This window comes from Salvelinus namaycush, chromosome 2 (assembly GCF_016432855.1).
Source record: "Salvelinus namaycush isolate Seneca chromosome 2, SaNama_1.0, whole genome shotgun sequence".
NCBI classification, from domain to species: Eukaryota; Metazoa; Chordata; class Actinopteri; order Salmoniformes; family Salmonidae; genus Salvelinus; species Salvelinus namaycush.
Genome location: NC_052308.1, coordinates 9218041 through 9244545, shown reverse-complemented (window position 1 = coordinate 9244545; position 26505 = coordinate 9218041). Strand labels below are relative to the sequence as shown.

Sequence of the window (26505 nt, the reverse complement as noted above, 5' to 3'; positions counted from 1 at the left end):
ACTAGTACTTTTAACAGGGACAAATCTTGACCCTGTCACACATGTTTAGGAAATGTCTTGTCACAGCAAACCTCTGGAAGTGTGTGTCCTCCACTGATCTGATCTTGCTTTGTGTTTCTTGAACTATAATTCACTTTCACACTAAACCAACGTAGAATGTTATGGGTTTACTGACGCAAAACAATTTAGAGTTCTGGTTCATAGCTGATTTTCAACATGTAGAGCTACTGGATTTTAGCGTTTGGAATGATTGAGGACATGAAACATGTAACTGCTATAGTAAATGAGGCCTGTTAGTTTCATGCTTATTCATGAAATATCATAAAGTGTTACCAGCATTGGTCCATAGCTGCATTAAAGGTTGTCACGCTCCGGTCCAGTGACTGAAATGGTAGTGAGACCTGAGACCTGTCACTGGGGTCCAGACAGAGAGCTTTTTAAACAACACTCTCTTTTATTCATTTAGTGCAGCAGCAGGTTGGTGGAGCAAGTCAAGTGCAGTGGTAATAACCCCAGAGCCTATTATTGTGGAGCTTATCATTCTATAGGGACCTTGTCAAATCCAGACCTGGGAAATCAAAGGCTAAATAAAGCAGGGTCTGTTTTTACCATAGCTGGACTAGTCAGATGTAATCTAAACAGAGCAAACCTTGTACATTATTATTACAGTGTTGGGTCGAGGTTGCTGATCACCTGTCTGACACATCAGTTCGAGAGCCATGTCTGGACTAGGATGAATAGGCTGCATTTGAAGAGGTAGAGTAATGACATGTGAGAGATGAAGTGTGAAGCACCTCACAATGTAATTCAGGAACACCTGTGCACCTGTACAGTAGGAACACCTGTGCACCTGTACAGTAGGAACACCTGTACACCTGTACAGTAGGAACACCTGTACACCTGTACAGTAGGAACACCTGTACACCTGTACAATAGGAACACCTGTACACCTGTACAGTAGGAACACCTGTACACCTGTACAGTAGGAACACCTGTGCACCTGTACAGTTGCAACACCTGTACACATGTACAGTAGGAACACCTGTACACCTGTACAGTTGCAACACCTGTACACCTGTACAGTAGGAACACATGTACAGTCGGAACACCTGTACACCTATACACCTGTACAGTAGAAACACCTGTACACCTGTACAGTAGGAACACCTGTACATCTGTACACCTGTACAGTAGCAACACCTGTACACCTGTACAGTAGCAACACCTGTACACATGTGTAGTAGGAACACCTGTACACCTGTACAGTAGCAACACCTGTACACATGTGTAGTAGGAACACCTGTACAGTCGGAACACCTGTACATCTGTACACCTGTACAGTAGGAACAGCAATGTACAGTGGGGCACTGTACAGTAACAATATACTACTATCTGGATCATGAGAGAACATTGAAAAGTAATGCACTTTGTAACTTCTTATGGGCAGGTGGGACGGTAGCGTCCCACCAGGCCAACATCCGGTGATGTTGTACCTATTTAACTTTCATAAAATCACAAGTGTAATACATCAAAATAAAGCTTAACTTCTTGTTAATCCAGCCGCTGTGTCATATCTCAAAAAGGCTTTACGGCGAAAGCACACCATGCTATTATCTGAGGACAGCGCCCCGTATACAAAAGCATGAAAAACATATTTCAACCAGGCAGGTGCGACACGACAGTCAGAAACAGCTATATAATAAATGCCTTACCTTTGATGATCTTCTTCTGTTGGCACTCCAAAAGGTCCCAGTTACATCACAAATGGTCCTTTTGTTCGATAATGTTCTTCTTTATATCCATAAAAACTCAGTTTAGCTGGCGCGCTTCAGTCAATAATCCACCCAGTTTCCCTCCATCAAAATGCATATAATACCAAACGTTATTAATAAACTTTTCCAAACAAGTCAAACGGCGTTTATAATCAAACCTTAGGTACCCTAATACGTAAATAAACTATACAATTTAACCTGTTAGGCGGGCTGTCCCGACATCGGTACACACCCCCCACCCCCCCCCACACTGATTAGCATCGCTAGCATAGCGTCACAATTAAATAGTAGCATCTAAATATCATTAAATCACAAGTCCAAGACACCAAATGAAAGATACAGATCTTGTGAATAAAGCCACCATTTCAGATTTTTAAGATGTTTTACAGGGAAGACAAAATATGTAAATCTATTAGCTAACCACGTTAGCAAAAGACACCATTTTTCTTTGTCCACCATTTTTTCTCTCCACCACTAGCTATCACCAATTCGGCCAAATAAAGATATTGATAGCCACTAACCAAGAAAAAACCTCATCAGATGACAGTCTGATAACATATTTATTGTATAGGATAGGTTTTGTTTTGTTAGAAAAATGTGCATATTTCAGGTAGAAATCCTAGTTTACAATTGCACCCACCATCACAACTCGACTAGAATAAATACACAGAGCAACGTGTATTACCTAATTACTAATCATAAAACATTTCTTAAAAATACACAACTCACAGCAATGGAAAGACACAGATCTTGTGAATTCAGACAATATTTCAGATGTTCTAAGTGTTTTACAGCGAAAACACAATAAATCGTTATATTAGCATACCACATGTGCAAACGTTACCAGAGCATCGATTCAAGCCAAAGAGAGCGATAACGTAATCATCGCCAAAATATATTAATTTTTTCACTAACCTTCTCAGAATTCTTCCGATGACACTCCTGTAACATCATATTACAACATACATATAGAGTTTGTTCGAAAATGTGCATATTTAGCCATAAAAAAACGTGGTTATACAATGAAAATAGTAGCAAAACATGCCTGAAAATGTCGGTCGCCATCTTTCAGAGTGATCTAGTTTAATCAATAGCTAATCATATACTTGACTAAAAAATACAGGGTTGACAGGAATCGAAAGACAAATTAGTTCTTTATGCAATCGCTGATTTACATTTCTAAAATTATCCTTACTGTGCAATACAGGGTTCGCCAAGCGAAGCTATAGCAAACAAAATGGCGGAATATGCGTTTAAAATTTTTCGACAGAACAACGAATTATCATATTAAATATTTCTTACTGTGAGGTGATCTTCCATCAGATTCTTGGGCAATGTATCCTTTCTTGGGTCTAATCTTCTTTTGGTCGAAAGATGTCCTCTGTCCGTCGAAATGCCCACTAACGTTCGACCGGGACCCCGAAACGTGCCCAAAGCTTCAAAGAGCATCACATAGAACTTCCTCAAAATCGCACTAAACGGATATAAATTGCTATAAAACGGTTTAAATTAACTAACTTATGATGTTTTTAACACCTATAACGGGTAAAAACATGACCGGCGCTATATTACTGGCTAAACAAAGGCTTGGAAAAAGCCAAGTCCGACGTCCTTCTTGCGTTGAGCGCAGGGTCCAAAAGAACGCTACTTCCGGTATTTGGTCATTTATAGAGGCACTGATTGCGCAATCGACTCCATTCAAATTGTCACCACTTACTGACATCTAGAGGAAGGCGTGGGCAGTGTTTGTATCCTCATAGGATTTACAGAGACTTTTAAAACTGATCTGGAACCAGAGGCCAAGATGTCTGAAATCTGACACACTGGGAGGAAAAGTGCTGTAGAATGAGTTCTGTTTCACTCAGAGACATAATTCAAACGGCTATAGAAACTAGAGAGTGTTTTCTATCCAATAATAACAATAATATGCATATTGTACGAGCAAGAATTGAGTACGAGGCCGTTTGAAATGGGCACGATTTAGCTGGCTACTCAGTAACGCCCCCTGCAGCCATAAGAAGTTAAGACGGAGAATTGTTATTGTCTTTACCGGAGAAAAATACCAAAGAACGCGCTCTCTTCCACGCGCTTGGAAACACTACAGCCAAAATGGGAGCCACCTAGAAAAACTAAAATTTCTGGCTCATTTTTCCAAAAACCAGCCTGAAACTCTTTCTAAAGACTGTTGACATCTAGTGGAAGCCCTGGGAACTGCAATCTGGGAGGACTTCGCCTTATAATATAAGTGACAGCCATTGAAAATAGTGGTAGGCTGACATTTTTTTGGGGGGGGGGGGGTTTGTCCTCAGGGATATCAGTTATGTTATACTCACAGACATTATTTTAACAGTTTTAGAAACTTTAGAGTGTTTTCTATCCAAATCTACCAATTATATACATATCCTAGATTTTGGGCCTGAGTAACAGGCAGTTTACTTTGGGCAGGTTTTTCATCCGGACGTGAAAATACTGCTCCCTACCCAAGAGAGGTTTTAAGGATCACTCCTCTAGAACTTCACAACATACATTGTAGAATCCAATGTAAGGAACACCCTTCAGCCCTATCACTCCTCTAAAGTAGACTAATTACCTTCCTTATTCCTACACTCACAGAAAAAAGTTGCTAAGTAGAACCATACAGGGTTCTTCAGTTTGGTGCTGGTTAGAACCCTTTGCAGAGGCTTGTGTCTGGAATCCTCTATCTGGGTTCTTCAAAGAACCACATGTACATGATTTTACCTAGAACCCTCTATGAACGGTTCTGCATAGAACCCTTTATGAAGGGTTATACCAAGGACCATTTTATCATCAAGGTTCTTCCAAGAACTGTCTTTGAAGGGTTCTACCGAGAACCCTTTTATTTTTGGAGAGTTCTTAGAACCCTGACAATACATTAAATATATCATAAGGCCTGTCTTTGAAGGCCTAGATATACCCTAACACTGTGGTGTTAGGAATCTCCTGGTTTACAGGCCTCATCAGGCCTGCAAGTCACATTAATCTGGTTTCAAATCAAATCAAATTTTATTGGTCACATTTGCAAATAAATTCATTAAAAATCCTACAATGTGATTTTCTGGAATTTTTTTCCTCATTTTGTCTGTCATAGTTGAAGTGTACCTATGATGAAAATTACAGGCCTCTCTCATCTTTTTAAGTGGGAGAACTTGCACAATTGGTGGCTGACTAAATACTTTTTTGCCCCACTGTATGTCTCGTGTTTGAGCCGCTGAATTGTGACTCTACTTTGTCTCCATACTGACAATTCGCTTGTTTGATTGCCTTGCGGAGGGAATAGCTACACTGTTTGTATTCAGTCATTTTTCCTGTCAACTTTCCATGATTAAAAGCAGTGGTTCGCGTTTTCAGTTTTGTGCAAATGCTGCCATGATTCCACGGTTTCTGTTTGGGGAAGGTTTTAATAGTCACCGTGGGTACAACATCACCGATGCACTTGCTAATAAACTCGCTCACCGAATCAGCATATACATCAATGTTATTGTCCGATGCTATCCGGAACTTATCCCAGTCCACGTGATCGAAGCAATCTTGAATCGTGGAATCAGATTGGTCGGACCAGCGTTGAACAGACGTGAGCGTGGGCGTTTCCTGTTTTAGTTTCTGTCTATAGGCTGGGAGCAACAAAATGGAGTCGTGGTCAGATTTGCCAAAAGGAGGGAGAGGGAGGGCTTTGTATGCGTTGCGGAAGTTAGAATAGCACTGATCCAGAATTTTGCCAGCTTGGGTCGTGCATTTGATTTGCTGATAAAATTTAGGGAGCCTTGTTTCCTTTTCTTCCAAAAAGGGTTCTTCCGATCAAAAAGATTCTTGGTAGAACCCTATGCGACGCAAAGAACCCTTTTGGAACCCTTTTTCTATAAGTGTAACTAAATCAATATATTCTAATAATTAGCCCATTTCACAAGGAAAAACACACCATGTAGCCAACAGACATCCAGATATCATGAACTGGGAGGGGATGATGTCATTATCTCTTGTGTGTAGACATGTGATTGGAAAGACACTGATTCTAATGTGAGTAGGCTGATAAGCAGCAACAAGGCTCATTGTGATCCACACGTACTACAGATGTTGCATGTACGATAGCAGTCTGAAATAATGGATCTACTCTTCAGAGAGCGAGCAATAGGAGGGCACGCTATGATGATGTGGTGCTTTAATATATTATGCCACGTTGGCTATGGTAAAGGATTTATTTTCAAATAGAGAGCGGAGCAGACAGGAAGAAATGACCCTGACTGCTGAATGAAAGTGAAGAGAGGATTAGAGGCAGGATACATCCAAAGGTGGAATAATTGTCTTAAGCTGTTTAATTATGCATGCACAGAATGTCACGTATTCAGGAGGTGTTACCTGAATGGCTTAGTAAAAAAAAAATGTCTCCCAAAGCCATGATATGCAAAACTGTGCTGCACACTGAAATTAAAGGAGCAATCTGCAATTGCTACATCCATTTTTGGATATATAAGTTAATGATATGGACCCATTGATTCATGAAGAACGTACTTGAATGCCACAAGTTTATTTAAACTGTCGTACACCACCAGAACCCTAAATATAAGCTTGTTTTACTCTAATGTTTGTAAACATGCCTCAAAACATGGTTAAAACTATAATTTTGATATCATGGATGGTCAGTCCTTGCATCCATAGATCTGTCTGTGAATTTGAGAATGGTTACATTTCTCCAGCCCCATCCCTCAGCTTGTTACCGAAACAGTGGTAGGGATTATTGTTTCAAATATGGATTATCCCTTTAATGTCATTTAGCTGATAACCTGGCTGTTAGTAGTTGTGTGATTGGGGTGTAATCGGTGGAGCAGACAGAGTCACAACCTCCATCCACCATGTGGAATGCCCTTATTAGGTTTCTAATAAAGGGAGGGACACTAAACAAACAAACAAAATAAGGACCGGGTGTTGTTCAAAAGCCATCAGTGTTATGGCACTTGGTGGTCCCCTACAAGGAATGCATGTTTTATTTGCAATACAGTAGTGCTCTATGTTTGTTAACCTCCAGCAGCGCTCAGGGATGTTTCCTTTCCCAAGCCCTGACCATCGAGCACAGAGTGACAGCGGGGGGAGTTGAACTAAGGCCTCGCCTAAAGTTAACCTCTGAAGTGATCAGAACGATCTCTGCTAATATTTCCCAGGAGACCAGAGGGGAGCAACAAAAGCTGCTTAAGAGGGAGCCAGTTGTTTGATTGCTGTGACTACCAATATCCTGTAATCTATTGTCTATACAATTATGAAAGAAATCAATGGCCAACAGACATGTTATCTCTTAGGCCCAGACATTAGTGTGTATCCTACTGTTTGAAGTTTCACATAGGGCCAATAGTGCAGTACATGTGAGCTGGAGACACATGGCAAGGAGGTGGGGAAAACATTTTAGGGGCACGGCTCTAATCCTCAAACAGCCAATAAGAGGCAGACTGGACTGACCTCATCAGTTAGCACTCTAGTATCTTGGCCGGCCCAGCTGTTTGAACTGGCCACTGAATGAACCAAACTTTGTCAACTTCTCTTCCATTTTACAGACCAGCACTTACTCAGACTCCGAAGTGTTCATTTCCCCAGCACAGGGACACTGCTTGTCGTAGTGGAGGTAGAGGTTCTGTTCTATGGGAGAATCTCAGACATTCTAGACTTAGACTTCTGTAGAGGTCTTTTGCTTCTTACACAGAGAAGCCCTGTTCTGAAGTGCCTCACTGAGAGGAGAGCTCCCCATCTCAGCCTGTAGAGCTCATCTGGAACTAGGAGGATCTGCTGGCAAGGTAAGATGCCACCAACCCACACATCCATATGTACATGTGGTTACTCTGCATAAGCTCTGAGATGTCAATTTGCTCTTGGAGAAGCGTTCTCATTTGCATGTAAAAAAAAAAAAAAAAAAGATGTGTGAAAGGAGATGAGTATTTTCTTGAAAGGATCTCACTGATATGTTTAATGTGACACACATGTCAAGTTGTTATGTGAGTGCATATTCTCTTTATAGTTTATGCTTTGTAAAAAAAAAAAAGAGTATTCTCTTAATTGTTCATGCCCTGAAAAGAAAAAAATTGTATTTTGTTTATTGTTCTGAAAAGCATTGACAGAAGTGGTCATGATCATGATGGCTCACCTTGGGATCCTTATGCTATTAAGCAGGATGCTTGAGGCATGTCTGCAATGGAAATCAATGGGGATAGCCTACTACAAAACCACAATACCTGTACTATCACTCTCATTCCTACCAAGCCTTCAACCTGAATCGCACTGCTGCTATTGTAAGGCTTTAGAAGACAATACTGAAATAACCTAATATTAGTCTAACAACCCAGCTTCTGTCCTGTGCTGTGATCCCCATCCATTTCTGTCAGTCACATATCCATTTGGAGGGCCATGTTAGCTTAGCAGCCAAAGTCCTGGGGCTTCTGAACACTACGCTCGCTCGCCTATCTGAAGCGGCAAGATGTCTGCGAGGGATTTAACCTTGAAGAAGTTAAGACATAGACCTTGTTGTGACACAGCCAATGTTCTATAGTGCCAAGAACGTGCCGCTGGGGCGTTTGAAGCAGCGTGTTCCGTCTCGAGTGGCACGGTCAGGCTGCCCACTTTGGCTGCTTATTATAGACCTTTAGCCAATGTGGGGTCCATTGTTCATCTTGACTCATATTTCATCCTCCATGCAGGCGGCTGTCTGCATATGATAAACCTAGAAACCAGGTTAAAGTGGAGTCTTTAACTAACAGATTACTTACTTTGCAAAGAGTCTGCAACGTTGTCAGTCTTCTTGAGTGAATGAAATGGCCCCCCTTATTTATTTCAATATTATTAACCTTGATGTGTTGATTAGTCATTAATACACATTAGTGTGTGTCCTGACTTTCTCCTCCATTCATACATTAAAACAGAAAATCACTACTCAGTCTTGTCTGTGTGGGACTCAACGACCTATGTAAGCTCCTGCACAGAATGTACGCCACGCATGTGCCCTGGCTTGTGCCCTGGCTTGTACCCTGGCTTGTACCCTGGCTTGTGCCCTGGATTGTACCCTGGCTTGTGCCCTGGATTGTACCCTGGCTTGTGCCCTGGATTGTACCCTGGCTTTTGCTCTGTACCCTGGCTTGTGCCCTGGCTTGTGCTCTGGCTTGAGCCCTGGCTTATGCTCTGGCTTGTGCCCTGGCTTGTGCTCTGTACCCTGGCTTGTACCCTGGATTGTACCCTGTGCCCTGGCAAATACATGTGCTGATTGAAAGACTGTTGAACAAGTAAACAATACTATTTTCAGACAGAGACATATCTTTGAGCTGACCTTTGTTCCCAGGACAGGAGGTAAAGCCGATAGCTGTAAGAGGACACCCAGCACATTGTATTCTCAACACCCATTTAACAGAACAGCCCACTCCCGATAAGTGCACTTTGGATTTGTGAAAACTCCTGTGCAATACAGTTTTCAAGTCCCAATTCAATAACATGTTATTTTATTCATGCTTATAACTGCATGATGTGGTTTAGTTCACTCTGTCACTCCAGTCCCAAGCCATTATATTTCCTGTATCAGGAGTGGACTGAAATCTTCCATTTCCACAGCATCACAGCAGTAAGCTAAGTTATTCTTCACATTCATCTGCATCTCACTTCTATGAAACTGCTCACATTATAGAAAGTTTACTTACCTGCTCTCATTTATCATAGCTGTTCCGGTGAGAAAGTGATTTGCAACATGCCATGTTTGTACTGCGTCCTGCACAGTTAAAAGAGCATGCTGAAGTACCCAGAAGTCCTCATCAGATAATGGCTGAAATTTACGTTGATAGGGAACACAGTCTTCGTCTTCCTTTCTCTCTCTACAGAGTACATCCGCGAAAAGGGGAAGATTGTAAACCAGCATAAGGATACACATTTGGTCGAATTAGTCTTTGATCTTTGCCTGGAGCGTGAATTACTTTAAGAGATTTCAATGGCAGCCTTCCCTATATTTAGGTAAAATTTGAGGGGAATCTTGGGATACCAATTCCAGACTGATATACTGTGCACCAACATGCAACATGTTGTATCCAACATGAATGGATCTGCATTATAAATGGGGTGGTTCGAGCCCTGAATGCTGATTGGCTGACAGCTGAGGTATATCAGACTATATACCACGGGTATAACAAAACATTTATTTTTACTGCTGTAATTACGTGGGTAGCCAGTTTTTAATAGCAATAAGGCACCTCGGAGTTTGCGGTATATGACCAATACAGCACGGCTAAAGGCTGTGTCCAGGCACTCGACGTTGCGTCGCGCTTAAGAACAGCCCTTAGCCGTGGTATATTCGCCATATACCACACCCCCTCTGGCCTTATTGCTTAAGTATAACACATAGGAACATCCTGAAAATGTTTTGTATTCAAACGAGAAACACAGAGGCTGTCATGCAGAAAGAAGCCTGCTGTATGTCATTGACTTATTATATTCCCTTTCATCAAAGCTCTGTCTGGAGGACTGTATTAGGAGGAAATAATGGGCTTTTGAAAAAGACGCCCCACTTTCCTCCAGATCTTCCGTATTTAATCAATGCAATCACATCACCCCAGCTCAACTCCTAGCTTAGCGTCACTACTTCTCAAACTCTGGAAAGATACAGTACATGCCGAGGTTCCACTGTACAATGCAACACACAAACTGCTAATCCTATGCTGTTTTCACCACCACAGAGGGCCATTACTTCCCTTAGATCAAGAGTCCTCTCCACAGAACATGCAGAAGCTCTAAATCATTACCCTCTTTATGAGAGCATAGCCCCGAGCTTCCTAGGAAGCTGAATTCAACCTGTATTCATGGTTTGATAAATGTGCACTGTGGATGGGTTCCTCGGTGTAAACAATATAGTAAGCCATTTGACTCTGCAGACGGGCCTGTATTCATAAGCTCAGAAGTGAGGGGGGAGTATAGTGGAGGGCTGGATTTACAGTAAAAAGAAGCTCCAGAAATGCCTCCCACACAATGAATATTGGGCTTTTTAGGATGAATCTTCTTGGCAAATCAAATTGATCCATTTACTTCTGAAACACTGAGGATGAAGTCCTGGATTCTGCGTTTCATACCACTGGTAAGAAATAATCATGCAAATGTGCTAAAGGTGAAACTATTTAAGTCAACATTTATCTTATATGATCAAGCCATTGAAGTTAACAGGACATGTGCATGCATTTCCGCTCTCTCTGTTTGATATTTAGTTCTAACTGCTATAGCATTGCCTTTCAGGACATTACCATGACACACCTGTGATACGTACCAGAGGTAGATATTCGGGGAGGAAATGGGTCCACCCTGTAAATAAACACAGGCTTATCTTGTGAAAGCAGCATGTGAAATCCTGCTGACATGAACCATACAGAATTGGCTCCAGTCATGCACAGTCCACATACAGTCTAGTATTCAAATCATCTTTCAAAGGAAATGAAATGATTCTGAATAGATAAGATACATTTTGCTTCTCAAATTTTTAAAGGAGGCAAAATGCACTGTATCTGACCTTTTTTTTTATTTATTTTTTTACCCTGTTTTCTTCCCAATTTCATGGTAATCCAATTGGTAGTTACTGTCTTGTCTCATCGCTGCAACTCCCATATGGGGGACACCTTTACAGTGAGGAAACACCCAGATTTACCTTTATGATTAAATGTTTCTTTTCACATTGTGAAACATTGTTAACATAGTTCGATTACCCCCAAAAAACTACATTTGCATAGTGCAGGATGAACAATACCATTCTCAAAAGATTCTCGGATAACTGAATTCTAGCTTTGATGACGTGTTTCTGAAAACTTGATTAATTTTTCTCCCACAGGTGCCCATTGCTGTGTAGGTTCCTGCGCGCAGAATCTTGGTGAGCTGAACAGCAGTCATGCCGCCTGCCATGGGAGGACCCCAGGGGTACACCCCTCCAGAGGGGGGCTGGGGCTGGGCAGTAGTGGTGGGAGCCTTCATCTCCATCGGCTTCTCCTATGCCTTTCCCAAGTCCATAACCGTCTTCTTCAAGGAGATTGAGGTCATTTTCGACTGCACCAGCAGCCAGGTGTCATGGATCTCTTCCATCATGCTGGCAGTGATGTACGCCGGAGGTGAGCTGGAGAATAGATTAGGGCTAGCCTGGTAATTACTAGACTGATATCTGTGTACCAAACATTCATGTAAGCTCGCAAGATATGGCAGCTAGCGAGGCTAGAATAGTGCACCCCTACCGGAAATGTACATAACAATAACATATTTTATTGTAACACCTATTCAATTGTAACACATTACAAATGTACTCCAACTGTCTTTGCTTTCAGGAACAACAAAGCCAGTATGGAGTGCATTTTTTGGTTCATAAATACATTACAAATGTATTGGAAGCAGGTTAACAAGTGATTTCACAATTTTGTGTGAAGTTTCTGGGAGGGAGAGTCAGAGTGATGAGAGAGTGTACCAGAAGTGACCTGTACGATGCTCAGTCAGAGTGATGAGATAGTGTACCAGAAGTGACCTGTACGATGCTCAGTCAGAGTGATGAGATATTGTACCAGAAGTGACCTGTACGATGCTCAGAGTGATGAGATAGTGTACCAGAAGTGACCTGTACGATGCTCAGTCAGAGTGATGAGATAGTGTATCAGAAGTGACCTGTACGATGCTCAGAGTGATGAGATAGTGTACCAGAAGTGACCTGTACGATGCTCAGAGTGATGAGATATTGTACCAGAAGTGACCTGTACGATGCTCAGTCAGAGTGATGAGAGAGTGTACCAGAAGTGACCTGTACGATGCTCAGTCAGAGTGATGAGATAGTGTACCAGAAGTGACCTGTACGATGCTCAGTCAGAGTGACCCAAAGTGACCTGTACGATGCTCAGTCAGAGTGATGAGAGAGTGTACCAGAAGTGACCTGTACGATGCTCAGTCAGAGTGATGAGATAGTGTACCAGAAGTGACCTGTACGATGCTCAGTCAGAGTGATGAGATAGTGTACCAGAAGTGACCTGTACGATGCTCAGTCAGAGTGATGAGATATTGTACCAGAAGTGACTTGTACGATGCTCAGAGTGATGAGATAGTGTACCAGAAGTGACCTGTACGATGCTCAGTCAGAGTGATGAGATAGTGTACCAGAAGTGACCTGTACAATGCTCAGAGTGATGAGATAGTGTACCAGAAGTGACCTGTACGATGCTCAGAGTGATGAGAGAGTGTACCAGAAGTGACCTGTACGATGCTCAGTCAGAGTAATGAGAGAGTGTACCAGAAGTGACCTGTACGATGCTCAGTCAGAGTGATGAGATAGTGTACCAGAAGTGACCTGTACGATGCTCAGTCAGAGTGACCCAAAGTGACCTGTACGATGCTCAGTCAGAGTGATGAGAGAGTGTACCAGAAGTGACCTGTACGATGCTCAGTCAGAGTGATGAGATAGTGTACCAGAAGTGACCTGTACGATGCTCAGTCAGAGTGATGAGATATTGTACCAGAAGTGACCTGTACGATGCTCAGAGTGATAAGATATTGTACCAGAAGTGACCTGTACGATGCTCAGTCAGAGTGATGAGATATTGTACCAGAAGTGACCTGTACGATGCTCAGAGTGATAAGATATTGTACCAGAAGTGACCTGTACGATGCTCAGAGTGATGAGATAGTGTACCAGAAGTGAACTGTACGATGCTCAGTCAGAGTGATGAGATAGGTGAGATAGGCCTTCTTCACCACGCTGTCTGTGTGGGTGGACCAATTCAGTTTGTCTGTGATGTGTACGCAGAGGAACTTAAAACTTTCCACCTTCTCCACTACTGTCCCGTCGATGTGGATAGAGGGGTACTCCCTCTGCTGTTTCCTGAAGTCCACGATCATCTCCTTTGTTTTGTCGACGTTGAGTGTGAGTTTTTTTTCCTGACAACACTCTGAGGGCCCTCACCTCCTCCCTGTAGGCCGTCTCGTCGTTGTTGGTAATCAAGCCTACCACTGTAGTGTCGTCTGCAAACTTGATGATTGAGTTGGAGGCGTGCATGCCACCCAGTCAAGGGTGAACAGGGAGTACAGGAAAGGGCTGAGAATGCACCCTTGTGGGGTCCCAGTGTTGAGGATCAGCGGGGTGGAGATGTTGTTTCCTACCCTCACCACCTGGGGGCGGCCTGTCAGAAAGTCCAGGACCCAGTTGCACAGGGCCGGGTCGAGAACCCAGCGTCTCGAGCTTAATAACGAGTTTGGAGGGCACTATGGTGTTAAATGCTGAGCTGTAATCGATGAACAACATTCTTACATAGGTATTCCTCTTGTCCAGATGGGTTAGGGCAGTGTGCAGTATAATTGCGATTGTGTTGTCTGTGGACCTATTGGGGCAGTGAGCAAATTGGAGTTGGTCTAGGGTGTCAGGTAGGGTGGAGGTGAGTGCTACCGGCGATAGTTGTTTAGCTCAGTTACCTTAGCTTTCTTGGGAACAGGAACAATGGTGGCCCTCTTGAACATGTGGGAAAAGCAGACTGGGATAGGGATTGATTGAATATGTCCGTAAACACACCAGCCAGCTGGTCTGCGCATGTTCTGAGGACGCGGCTGGGATGCCGTCTGGGCCGGCAGCCTTGTGAGGGTTAACACGTTTAAATGTTTTACTCACGTTGGCTGTGGTGAACTAGAGCCCGCAGGTGCTGGTAGCGGGCCGTGTCAGTGGCACTGTATTGTCCTCAAAGAGAGCAAAGAAGTTGTTTAGTTTGTCTGGGAGCAAGACATCGGTGTCCGCGTACGTCATACGTCTCGTGTCTGAGCCATTGAATTGCAACTCTAATTTGTCTCTATACTGACGCTTAGCTTGTTTGATTGCCTTGCGGAGGGAATAGCTACACTGTTTGTATTCGGTCATGTTCCCTGTTGCCTTGCCATGATTAAAAGCAGTGGTTTGTGCTTTCCGTTTTGCGTGAATGCTGCCATCAACCCACGGTTTCTGGTTGGGGAAGGTTTTATTAGTCACCGTGGGTACAACATCACTGAGGCACTTGCTGATAAACTCGCTCACAGAATACAGCGTCTACATCAATGTTGTTGTCTGAGGCTATCCTCAGGGCATATGCTCCGGACATTTTCAACATGTCCCTGATTGAGTCTGTAATACCAACATGTCTCAAGCAGACCACCATAGTCCATGTTTCCAAGAACACAAAAGCAACCTGCCTAAATGACTACAGACCCGTAGCACTCACGTGCATAGCCATGAAGTGCTTTGAAAGGTTGGTAATGGCTCACATCAACACCATTATCCCAGAAACCCTAGACCCACTCCAATTTGCATACCGCCCAAACAGATCCACAGATGATGCAGTCTCTATTGCACTCCACACTGCCCTTTCCCACCTGAACAAAAGGAACACTTACGTGAGAATGCTATTCATTGACTACAGCTCAGCGTTCAACACCATAGTACCCTCAAAGCTCATCACTAAGCTAAGGATCCTGGGACTAAACACCTCCCTCTGCAACTGGATCCTGGACTTCCTGACGTGCCACCTCCAGTTGGTGAGGGTAGGTAGCAACACATCTGCCATGCTGATCCTCAACACTGGAGCTCCACAGGGATGCGTGCTCAGTCCCCTCATGTACTCCCTGTTCACCAACGACTGCATGGCCAGGCACAACTCCAACACCATCATTAAGTTTGCAGACGATACAACAGTGGTATGCCTGATCACCAACAACGACAAGACAGCCTATAGGGAGGAGGTCAGAGACCTGGCCGGGTGGTGCCAGAATAACAACCTATCCCTCAACGTAACCAAGACTAAGGAGATGATTGTGGACTACAGCAAAAGGAGGACCGACCACGCCCCCATTCTCATCGACGGGGCTGTAGTGGAGCAGGTTGATAGCTTCAAGTTCCTTGGTGTTCACATCAACAACAAACTAGAATGGTCCAAACACACCAAGACAGTTGTGAAGATGGCACGACAAAGCCTATTCCCCCTCAGCAAACTAAAAAGATTTGGCACGGGTCCTGAGATCCTCAAAAGGTTCTACAGCTGCAACATCGAGAGCATCCTGACTGGTTGCATCACTGCCTGGTACGGCAATTGCTCGGCCTCTGACCGCAAGGCACTACAAAGGGTAGTGTGTACAGCCCAGTACATCACTGGGGCTAAGCTGCCTGGCATCCAGGACCTCTACACCAGGTTGTGTCAGAGGAAGGCCCTAAAAATTGTCAAAAACCCCAGCCACCCCAGTCATAGACTGTTCTCTCTACTACCCCATGGCAAGCGGTACCGGAGTGCCAAGTCTAGGACAAAAAGGCTTCTCAACAGTTTTTTCCCCCAAGCCATAAGACTCCTGAACAGGTAATCAAATGGCTACCCGGACTATTTGCATTGTGTGCCTCCCCCCAACGCCCCCGCCAACCCCTCTTTTACGCTAGTGCTACTCTCTGTTCATCATATATGCATAGTCACTTTAACCATATCTACATGCACATACTACCTCAATCAGCCTGACTAACCGGTGTCTGTATGTAGCCTAGCTACATTTATAGCCTCGCTGCTGTATATAGCCTGTCTTTTTACTGTTGTTTTATTTCTTTACTTACCTATTGTTTACCTAACACTGTTATTTGCACTATTGGTTAGAGCCTGTAAGTAATTAATAGAAAACAAATACTACTTGAACCCAGACCTGGTGCTTGCAGTGTGTAACAGCTGCCTAACAACACATGCGTTACATTGTAATTGTTACTGGTAACAGCTGTCCTACCACATCTTGGTAATCCCATGAAGTGAATTCTCATTGTCCTTTTTAAGTACTACTTAGACCTTATGGCTAAATAGTTAAGCATGTGTCCCAAAACGTGTCCCACCATATCCTCCTACACTTACTGAGACAAGCTGATGTGTGACACTTTGGAAACGTCAACTTGGCTTCCTTTAAAAAATATATATATTTGATGCAAAAATGAAGCATAATGATAACTATGATGAAAAATTAGACAATGTCTACCATCCTCCTTTTTTAACCTGTTTGGGCTGCAAGCCCGACACCGCCCACACTATGACAACATCCAGCTCAAAGTGCAGGGCGCGACATTCAAAAGCTAGTTTTTAAAAATATTTAACTTTCACACATTAACAAGTCCAAGACACCAGATGAAAGATAAACTTCTTGTGAATCAAACCAACATGTCCGATTTTTAAAATGTTTTACAGGGAAGACAAAATATGTAAATCTATTAGCTAACCACGTTAGCAAATGACACGACTTTTCTAACTCCATCAGTTTCTTACTCCATCAGGTGCTATCACAAATTCGACCAAATAAAGATATAAATAGCCACTAACCAAGAAACAAATTCATCAGATGACAGTTTGACAACATATTTATTGTATAGCATATTTTTTTTCGAAAAATGTGCATATTTCAGGTATAAATCATATTTTACATTTCAGCTACAAATCAGAAAGTGCACCGAAAGCAGCCATAATATTTACAGACACCAACAGACACCAACGTCAAATAGCTTATTACTCATCATAAAACATTTCCGAAAAATATATAGTTTGCAGCAATTGAAAGATAGGCAACTTGTGATTCCAAACAATATTTCCGATTTATTAAATGTTTTACAGCGAAAACAAAATGTATCGCTATATTAGCGTAGCCACAATAGAGAGACACATTTGGACGCCCACGACCCGTTCACATGCACGACAGATATATGAAATAACATCATAAAATGAGTCTTACTTTGGCTGATCTTTCATCAGAATGTTGAAACAGGCGTCCTCTGTCCAGATGAGTCGTTGTTTCGTTTCAGAATGAGAAATATCCCTGTTAATTTACCATTTCCAGTAGCCGTGGCCCAACGTAAACACAGTCATACGACGGAACACGGCAAAACTCCCGAATAAAGTTTCAATAATCTGATTAAACTATATTGAAAAAACATACATTACGATGATATGGTCACATATATCCAAAAAAATTCGAGCCGGAGACGTTAGCCGTTCGTTAGGAAGGCAAAACAGAAGTCCATCCCACTTCCTTCAGAATACCGGAAGTTGGCGCTCAGGTCAAAGAAATAGGTTTTTTTCCACCACAGACCAAGAGGAGCAAAAAAAATTCTTCTCTGACATCCTCTTTACACCAATAGGAAGGCGTATAGACTGTCAGCAGACTCGTAGGTGTTAAGACCATGTATAGGCATCAGATTGAAAAGAGCATAGATTTCTGACATTTCACTTCCTGGTCAGGAAAAGTGCTGCAGAAGGACTTGTGTTTCACTCAGAGAAATAATTCCAACTGTTTTAGAAACTAGAAAGTGTTTTCTATCCAAAAAGAATAATAATATTCATATTGTAGAAGCAAGATTTGAGTAGGAGGCCGTTTGAAATGGGCACGATTTCACTGGCTACTCAACACTTTGCCTTGCAGCCATAAGAAGTTAAACAGATACTGTAACAGCACCTTTTAACATGCATGGATCTGGAGACCTCTATTAGGCATCCGTATTCACAGTGTACCTTTCATTGAGAATGCATACACTCTTTATTTTGCTCAGTGGATCGTTCATGCACGTCCTATTCTTCAAGTACAAACAGCTCCCGTAGTTTCCCACCCATTGACTGTGTGGAGTAAGGTCACTGGGCACCAGATCAAGATTAAGTGTATTGTCCAAAAGGAGACGGCGATGCCTGAATCAAACCACTGTCATTGAAATTATACAAATGGGTCTCTAGAATGCTTTTACTCTTCCATCCATTGAAGCATAGTTACTAACAGTGCAACAGTATCTGTCTCTACAGTCCGTAGATGGGGTTCCTCTCTTCCCATTGTACTTGTTAATGCTCTGATCAGATGAATATTGTCCCAGGTGTCTTCTGAGGCTGAGGAGATGAAATGATTTACATGAGAGTGGCAGGTGAGGCAGACTGTGTCAGCTGGTCTAGCTTCCTGTACTGACTGGGTTGAATCAAACGCTAGGTGTCAGACAGGTCTTCCCAGTGGATCGTTGATACGCCTCTTTTCATCTGCATGACATTCAACGAACAGACAGAACAGTAATCAGAGGGACTCTTGTACTCAAGACTCGTTGTCCCACAAGAAGAGGTCTGAGGCTGGATTTTAAAAAAGCACTGTCAAATAGTGAACAGGCTGGTTTTCTCTCAAGAAGGGGAGATAAACTGAATAAACATATCCCCGGGGTATGATGCTGTTTTAAAAAATGTACTCTTTTCCCATATCGATGTTGTCCTGTATACATTGTTATTAGCTGCACACTTCTACAGCATTTTCAGCTAGCTTATTAGTAGTGCCTATTTACAATAACATGTGGAAGAAAAACTACTGAAGGAGTAATTCCCAAAACACTGAACTCTTGAGAGGATTAGTGCTGATATGTTCCATGTGTAGTACCACATACTGTATACGGTACAGTAGGTCAAGCTTCAGCAATAGCAGCACTTTATGAAGAACTCTTTAACGATTTCTGAACCATTTGCCTATTTCAGTATAGAGGGGACCAGCACCATGTGTACAAACAGTATGTACATATGGTCCACTCAGAGAGATAAGCCGCCATTTCCCTACTAGAGTACATAGCTGCCATGGCTGCCCCCCACCAGACCAGTGAATGAATGCTATTTATTGTTCAGCAGCCCATTCCCTCAAAAGGTAGCACTTAGCTCAGGCGTACATTCAGGACCTGCATGGGCGAAAGCCAGGTCATTGGTTCATGCAGTAGCTTTGTCTCAGACGGTTCCCAGTTCTCCCACTCTGAATGTTGCCTGTTAGTTGGGCTGTGGACACATGACTGCCTGGCTGGCTGCGCATGATGAGGAGCACATGACTGTGTGGGGGCTGACCTCTGACCTTTCTACAGGACCGGAACACACAAGCCCTGTCAGACTCAGACCCTAATGACGTCTATGACCCAATCCTGGCAGGCCTTAAAACGGGGGTTACAGCCAACAGTGCACAGCACACAATGTGTTCTTCTAGATTGTAGTTAAAGTAATCAATGAGTAATTGAATCAAATGGCTTTAGAAAGCCCTTTTTTACATTAACAGCTGTCGCGAAGTAAACAACAGGAACCTGGCCTAGACCCCCAAAGAGCAAGCAGCAGTACAGGGGCAATCCATGCTCAATTTTGCATGTACGCTTACTGGTGCTACAGAAAATGGGTTGTGTTTCTTGGCTTATTCAACTGTAAGTTACCATAAACATTTATTGTAGAGTGTTCATGTGTCATCCATGAACGCTACAAAAAAAAATATGTTTCTGAAAATGTATACATTGACTAAATAATGGGACAAAATCCTCGTCTTGACCCTCACCAGCTCATCTTCGGAGAGAGAGGGGACAGGCTCTTTGTTGGTGTTTAGCCTCGCCTGTATTAGAATCTAAAAAGCCTTTGTCGTGTTCCGAGCTGGCAAATGAGTCTGGACAACCTCTAAACAAAAACTGTCACATTCCATTTAGGTTCCTTCAGTGGTGCCGGGATTTGGCAGGGAGGCTGAAGCGTCTTCCACATGGATCTTCGTTCCCATTTAGGCCTTGTTGGTATAGGCCAGACAGATGGTGGGCATGCAGCCAGCAGAACTCTGCATGCCATCTAAGCATATATGTTTACAAGTTGTAGTGAGCTAGGGGTTGTTAGACTCATTTTATGGCCCATAGTTACCTTAAATTTGTGTTGCCAAACACTCTGAGATTTAGCCAAACCTAAATGGAATGAATATGTTTCAGTCTAAGACTATAACAAAGTGGAGCTATTGTGAATGTAGCCTCCAAAGCTTCCAGGGGGAAGGTGATAGGGTATGTAGAAGTAGAACATTGATTAGAAAAACTATGCGTAGGCTATGTTTACCAAGTCATATCAGTAGACAAACTATCTATTTCAACAGCAGTAGGAGGCTGAGTGGGACAAAGGTAGTGTCCCTCTCAATGTGAAGCTCTCATCTTTCAAAATGAAGGGATATTATTTACTATTACATGGGAACTATGGTAGATTACCCATAGGAAATGAGTGACTACGTGTAACCTGCTCTACTGTGGAGTACTTTAAATAATTTTTTTCTATACCCAACCTCTCTAGCACAAACACACATAAAATCCTGCACAGGATTTTACAGTAGCCTAGTTAGAAGTGCTCTTTAGCGACAGAGCCCTCTTCTTTTGTCATTCTCCACACATACGTTAGGAATACACAAACTGTAGCCACACCTCACAATATCTTGTTTCATCGCGATTGTCTTGTTTTCTGTGCGATTGCATTGCCAACAATGGCTAGACCAGAGAAATTGCTGCAGTGCAGCAGTGAGACAAATCATTGCAGAAGTTGTGTGGAAGCTCTGGCTGCACCAGCGTTTCTCAGAGTTGAGGCTTTAGGGACCTCTAGTGGTGAAATATAACATTTCTAAAATAAAAATAGACTTTTCTTATGGTAGTCTAATTCGCATTTTCACCTACTAAAGATTTGAAATCACGTTAATCAAGGAAATTAATTCAAGATGCGAATTTGCAATCCTCTAAAGTTTTTCAAATTAAATTTCAATAGTCATTATGGTATAGTCAGTTATGCTTGGGCATATTTGCCTAAAGTGAATTTTCCCAACGTATGAATCATCTTGACTGTTTGCTTTGTATTTGTCACCTCTCAGGTCCTATCAGCAGTATCCTAGTTAATAAGTATGGGAGTCGTCCCGTCATGATGTGTGGAGGATTCCTGTCTGGCTGTGGACTGATTGCTGCCTCCTTCTGCAACTCAGTGGAAGGACTTTACTTCTGTGTGGGAGTGGTCGGAGGTAGGTTTCTTTCATGGTTAGGGCTATCCGGGATCCTCGGGACGTCCCTAGCTTAAACCTTAACCCCTACCTTAACCCTTACCTTAACCATTTTACATTTCAACTTCAATGGAGAGTACGGACATCCCAAGGAACCCGAATAGCAAGGATATGTTCATTAGTTTACTGTTCATTAGTTGCTGCTGTTGAGGAAATGTATTGCCCTCTGGGGCCCTCTTTAGGAACTCTATTATCACTTTCTAGTATCCTGAATTTATTTTTGGTCTGGTTTCATGTGTTATGTAAAATGAATAACTATGCAGTCTGATATTAGACTGAATGAATGTATTTAATATATTTCAACAGGTTTGGGACTGGCATTCAATCTGAACCCAGCCCTTACTATGATTGGGAAGTACTTCTACCATAAGCGGCCCATCGCCAATGGAATCGCCATGGCGGGCAGCCCAGTGTTCCTATCCACCCTGGCCCCTCTCAACAGCTGGTTCTTTGACCAGTTTGGTTGGAGGGGCAGCTTCCTGATACTGGGAGGCTTGCTGTTCAACTGCTGCGTCGCTGGTTCTCTCATGAGACCCATCGGACCAAAACCACAGCCTGCCGTGAAAAGTGAAGATGCTGCCAAAGAGAGTACGACGTGTGGGCAGAAGTGCAACAGTTTTATCGACCTCTCGCTGTTCAAACACCGGGGCTTCGTGCTCTACCTCATGGGTAACGTCATCATGTTCTTTGGTCTCTTCTCCCCACTAGTGTTCCTTAGTAACTTTGCCAAGAGCAGGGACATCCCCAAAGAGAAGGCAGCCTTCCTGCTGTCTGTCCTGGCCTTTGTGGACATGGTGGCCCGGCCCTCCATGGGCATTGTGGCCAATACAAAGTGGATACGACCCAGGGTGCAGTACTTCTTTGCCTGCTCTGTGCTGTTGAACGGTGTGTGCCACGTCCTGGCGCCCATCTCCGTGGACTACACAGGCTTCGTTATCTATGCCATCTTCTTTGGCTTTGCCTTTGGCTGGCTGAGTGCAGTGCTGTTTGAGACGCTCATGGACCTTGTGGGAACGCAGCGCTTCTCCAGTGCAGTGGGACTGGTCACCATTGTGGAGTGTGGGCCTGTCTTGTTAGGTCCCCCTTTTTTAGGTGAGTGCACACATGTATTTGTAGTTTACTGGTTTATTTTTTATGAAAAGCAAAGACTGTTAACTTATGATACAAGTTACATTTAATATTTTGTTCTGTCACAGGGAAATTCAAAGACATCTACAATGACTACCAATACACCTACCAGAGCTGTGGGGTGATCCTTATCATTGCCAGTGTGTTCCTGTTTGTGGGGATGGGTATCAACTACCGGTTGTTGGACAAAGAGAAAAAAGAGGAGGAAAGGAAGGCTAAACTGGAGGGAAAAGAAGAAGAGTCCAACAGGGACAATGCTACCAAAGAAGCCACCAATGACAGGGTGAGAGCAGTTGACGAGACAAAAACTGAAGAAGAAATAATCTAACTTTCATTGACATCAAATTCACGCATTCACATGGTATCTCAATACAGTCATTGAGATAATGTAGACATCAAATTAATTTGGTTCAAGTCTTAGACAGCAATGTTCATGTAAACATATTTCTTCACCATTTCCACTTCTGTCATTGAATAATGTATTATCAGCATAATATGACTGTGTCAAGATACAACTGCCCTGCCCAAAAATACTATATTTTACGAATCTGGAGTCCAGATAGTACATTTTCTGCATAAGTGTTGTGATATACAGTATTTTAGAATATTATTATATGCAGGTAATTTCTGTCTATACTGTATTTGGAATTTCAGAAGTCCACCTCAAATAACTACAATGTACAGTATTATTATGTGAAACACTTAATGGATATACTAGTGCTTTTAGAAGGTTTAATGAATCACTGTAACATTTTGTTCACACTGTCATGATGAATGGTAGGTTTCTTTAATCTCCGAAAGCATTGTTACATGAATAATCAGGTGTAGTCTCTTGATATTCACAGTTCTTCAATACATCTTCAAAACAATTATATTCCCGTGTTGACTGTACGGCTAAAAACAACACCAAAGATAATACAGCATGAAGACTTGCAGAAACTGCTTCTGCAATAGGATTCCCCAAACACACTTGTGGAGTTGTCACTATTTACAAAAATTGGCTATATCCAGGGGCGCAACTTTGGTTTTAGATGTGGGGGGGGACATAACCATTATTTTTTTTTTAATCCAGTCGGATAAACACTCCAAACAGCCTACCCGACCGCTCGGAGGCGTCTGCATGGTCCTAAAGCACATCGTTGCCTTGTTTTGTATCATATTCAAATAATAAAATTAGGGAGGGACAAAAATACAATTTCAAAATGTGGGGGGGACATGTCCCACTCGTCCCCAGTGAAAGTTGCGGCCCTGGCTATATCGTTAAAATTACGTAAACAAAAATTGGCTTTTTGGTATTAATTTAAGTTTAGGCGTAAGGTTTGGGTTAAGGTTAGGTTTGAAATCAGATTTTAAAAAGAGAAATTGCAGAAAAAGGCGGGGTTTAGCCATATTTATCACTATATGCCTCTGGTAACTAATGATGACCACATTTTGCCGTTAGCTAGCTCAACTCAATGCGTAGAAACACATCATCGGGTCTAACGGTTGTCTTGCGCCAAAATGGGAACGTGTAGGCCCTAAAATCAATGGCACTAATTCAATATAAATTTGTTTTTTACAAAAAAATATGTACGTGTCAGTTTGTCACTTTCACGAGGTTGGAATAATAACTACTTTAGCCATTGGCTCAAATCTAGGATGTGCCTTTAGATTTTGAGAACATTTACAGAATTTTGCACTTCTATCACTGACTTCTCATTCCTGGCCTGGTCTTCTTGGTCTGTTTCGCAAGCGTTTCCAGAAGTCTAGCGATGTTGCGCATCTGGGCTTAGAAACTGTTGGTGCTTTCAAGACAACTGGGAACCCCCCCCCCAATAAGATACCCAAGTTTCAGACTTGAAATTCCGAGTTGGATGACTATTCAAACAAAAGAAATCCCAGTCTGAGCTAATTTTTTCCCCATTTCCCAGTTGTCTTGAATGCACTGAAGTCGGAGATTTCCGAGTTTCCAGTTGTTTTGAACGTAGTATTTGTGACAACACCAAAGACAATACAACACTCTTGAACTGTGAAGGGTGCAATTGGGGGCGTTCCTGCATGTGGGCATTTCTGCATCTGTAGGAACCCCTCTTTATGCGTAAATTTGTCAATTTTTTTGCTAGGACTCCGGTCCACAGGGGCACTCCAGTACAGTATGTGGTGGTTATGCATGCCGAAGAGGCAGGGGGACAACGGAAACTAGTTAGTTAGCAATGTTAGACAGTGTCCTTCGCCCCAAGCCTGTTGGGCATTCGTTTCCCGCTGTTCTGTTAACAAGGTCGAGGGCAGTTGTTCGGCAGGCATTTAGGACACTGGGTAATAGCTAGCCAGTTAGTAAGCTAGGACTCCGGTACACAGTAGGTGGGATAGGTAGCTAGCTAGCACACCGGTACACAGTGTACTTTGCCCCTGCCTGTCGGGCACTTTTTCCGGAAGTACTGTTAATGACAGCAAGGGCAGGTTTTCGGCAGGCGTTTAGGACAATGGGTGCTAGCTAGTTAGCTAGCTAGGATTCTGGCAGGTGTTCGGCAAGCCGGAGCAAAAAACACTGTGTGATAGCTAGCTAGTTAGCTAGGACTCCGGTACACAGCAGCAGAAGAAAGGTTGCTAGTTAACGATAGCTAGGACACCGGTAGACAATGTACTTCGCCCATGCCTGTCATGCACTAGTTTCCCGCAGTTCTGGTAATAATGGCGAGGGCAGGTGTTTAGCAGGTGGGAATGAAGGACACTGTGTGCTAACTTGTTAGCTTACTAGCTAGGACGCCGGAACACAGCTAGCGGGGGCGACTCCGGCAGATAGCTGTTAGGTGGGGTTCCTGCGGATGCTTGGAATTTCCAGTTACTACATTTCCTGTCTTAACCTATTAGCTACTTATCTCTAGATGGCAGTATTTACTCTTACATTAATGACTCTTGAGCTCCTGAAAGTTTATCCTCATCCTGGAGGAAGTTGTTTGCACGTTATATTGGAAAATGACACTGTATATCACTGTTACTGATTGATTTAATTTTAATTTTAAGTAACTTAAAAAATATTCCAGACATAACCACCTTGAGGTTGCACTGATGTAGCCTACTTGATGAGAATAAAGTCATAATTGTGAATGCAGAAATCAAGGGTTTGATCCAATGAAAGTTGATAGGCATTGATTGTCATGTGATGGTACCCTGATCCATGAGGGAACAGACAATCTTTGGTCATCATCATTTTCATATGTTCAAGGGCACTTGGAGGGTCTTGAAGGGATCCAGATTTTTGCCAGAATTGACTTTTCATATCAGGGCTAGGAGAAATTACGCAGCAGGTTAGGAGAATTAGGTTAAGATTAGGAAAAGGGTTAGGGTTAGCTAAAATGCACAAAAAAACAGTCTACTTTTAACGTACATTTTTCAAAAGCTGGGTCCAATCTAGACATGACCGACTTGAAGGGAGACACTTTGACGTCAACACACAAAGACACTTTTAATCATGTGTGTCATACATGGATGATGACCATGATGTGAATGGTTTTGTCACATTTTAATGAATGTCTTTTTTTCTTTCCACAAAATGTTTTACTGAAATGGGATGTTGTGTTCATATAACAAGGAGAGCTAATGTATTATGATGTATTTAAAGACATATTCAAAATGAGGAAAATGCAATGACAAACAAATTAAGAGTTATTTACTTTGGCCTAAGTATAAAATAAAATATCCCCACAGCTATTGGACTGTTTGAATTGATTGGTGTAACGAATGTCGTCGGGAGAAGGAGAAGAGGACCAAGGTGCAGCGTGGT

The 26505-nt window shown here is 42.7% G+C and overlaps 1 protein-coding gene across 1 annotated transcript; it reads left to right on the top strand.

Moving 5' to 3' along the window:
- The first annotated feature begins 7258 nt into the window (after positions 1-7258).
- On the top strand, positions 7259-26432 carry LOC120058590 (monocarboxylate transporter 1-like). Its single transcript, XM_039007375.1, has 5 exons — positions 7259-7570; positions 11617-11890; positions 21432-21575; positions 21921-22706; positions 22811-26432. The coding sequence occupies exons 2-5, from the start codon at positions 11674-11676 to the stop codon at positions 23068-23070; spliced, it is 1407 nt and encodes a 468-aa protein (XP_038863303.1). The 5' UTR covers positions 7259-7570; positions 11617-11673; the 3' UTR covers positions 23071-26432.
- Positions 26433-26505: the final 73 nt, after the last annotated feature.

Coding starts and splice junctions, on each gene's coding strand:
- LOC120058590 (XM_039007375.1), top strand. CDS start 11,674: ATGCCGCCTGCCATGGGAGGACCCCAGGGGTACACCCCTCCAGAGGGG. Junction 21,576..21,920: donor CTGTGTGGGAGTGGTCGGAG/GTAGGTTTCTTT, acceptor ATATTTCAACAG/GTTTGGGACTGGCATTCAAT. Junction 22,707..22,810: donor GTTAGGTCCCCCTTTTTTAG/GTGAGTGCACAC, acceptor GTTCTGTCACAG/GGAAATTCAAAGACATCTAC.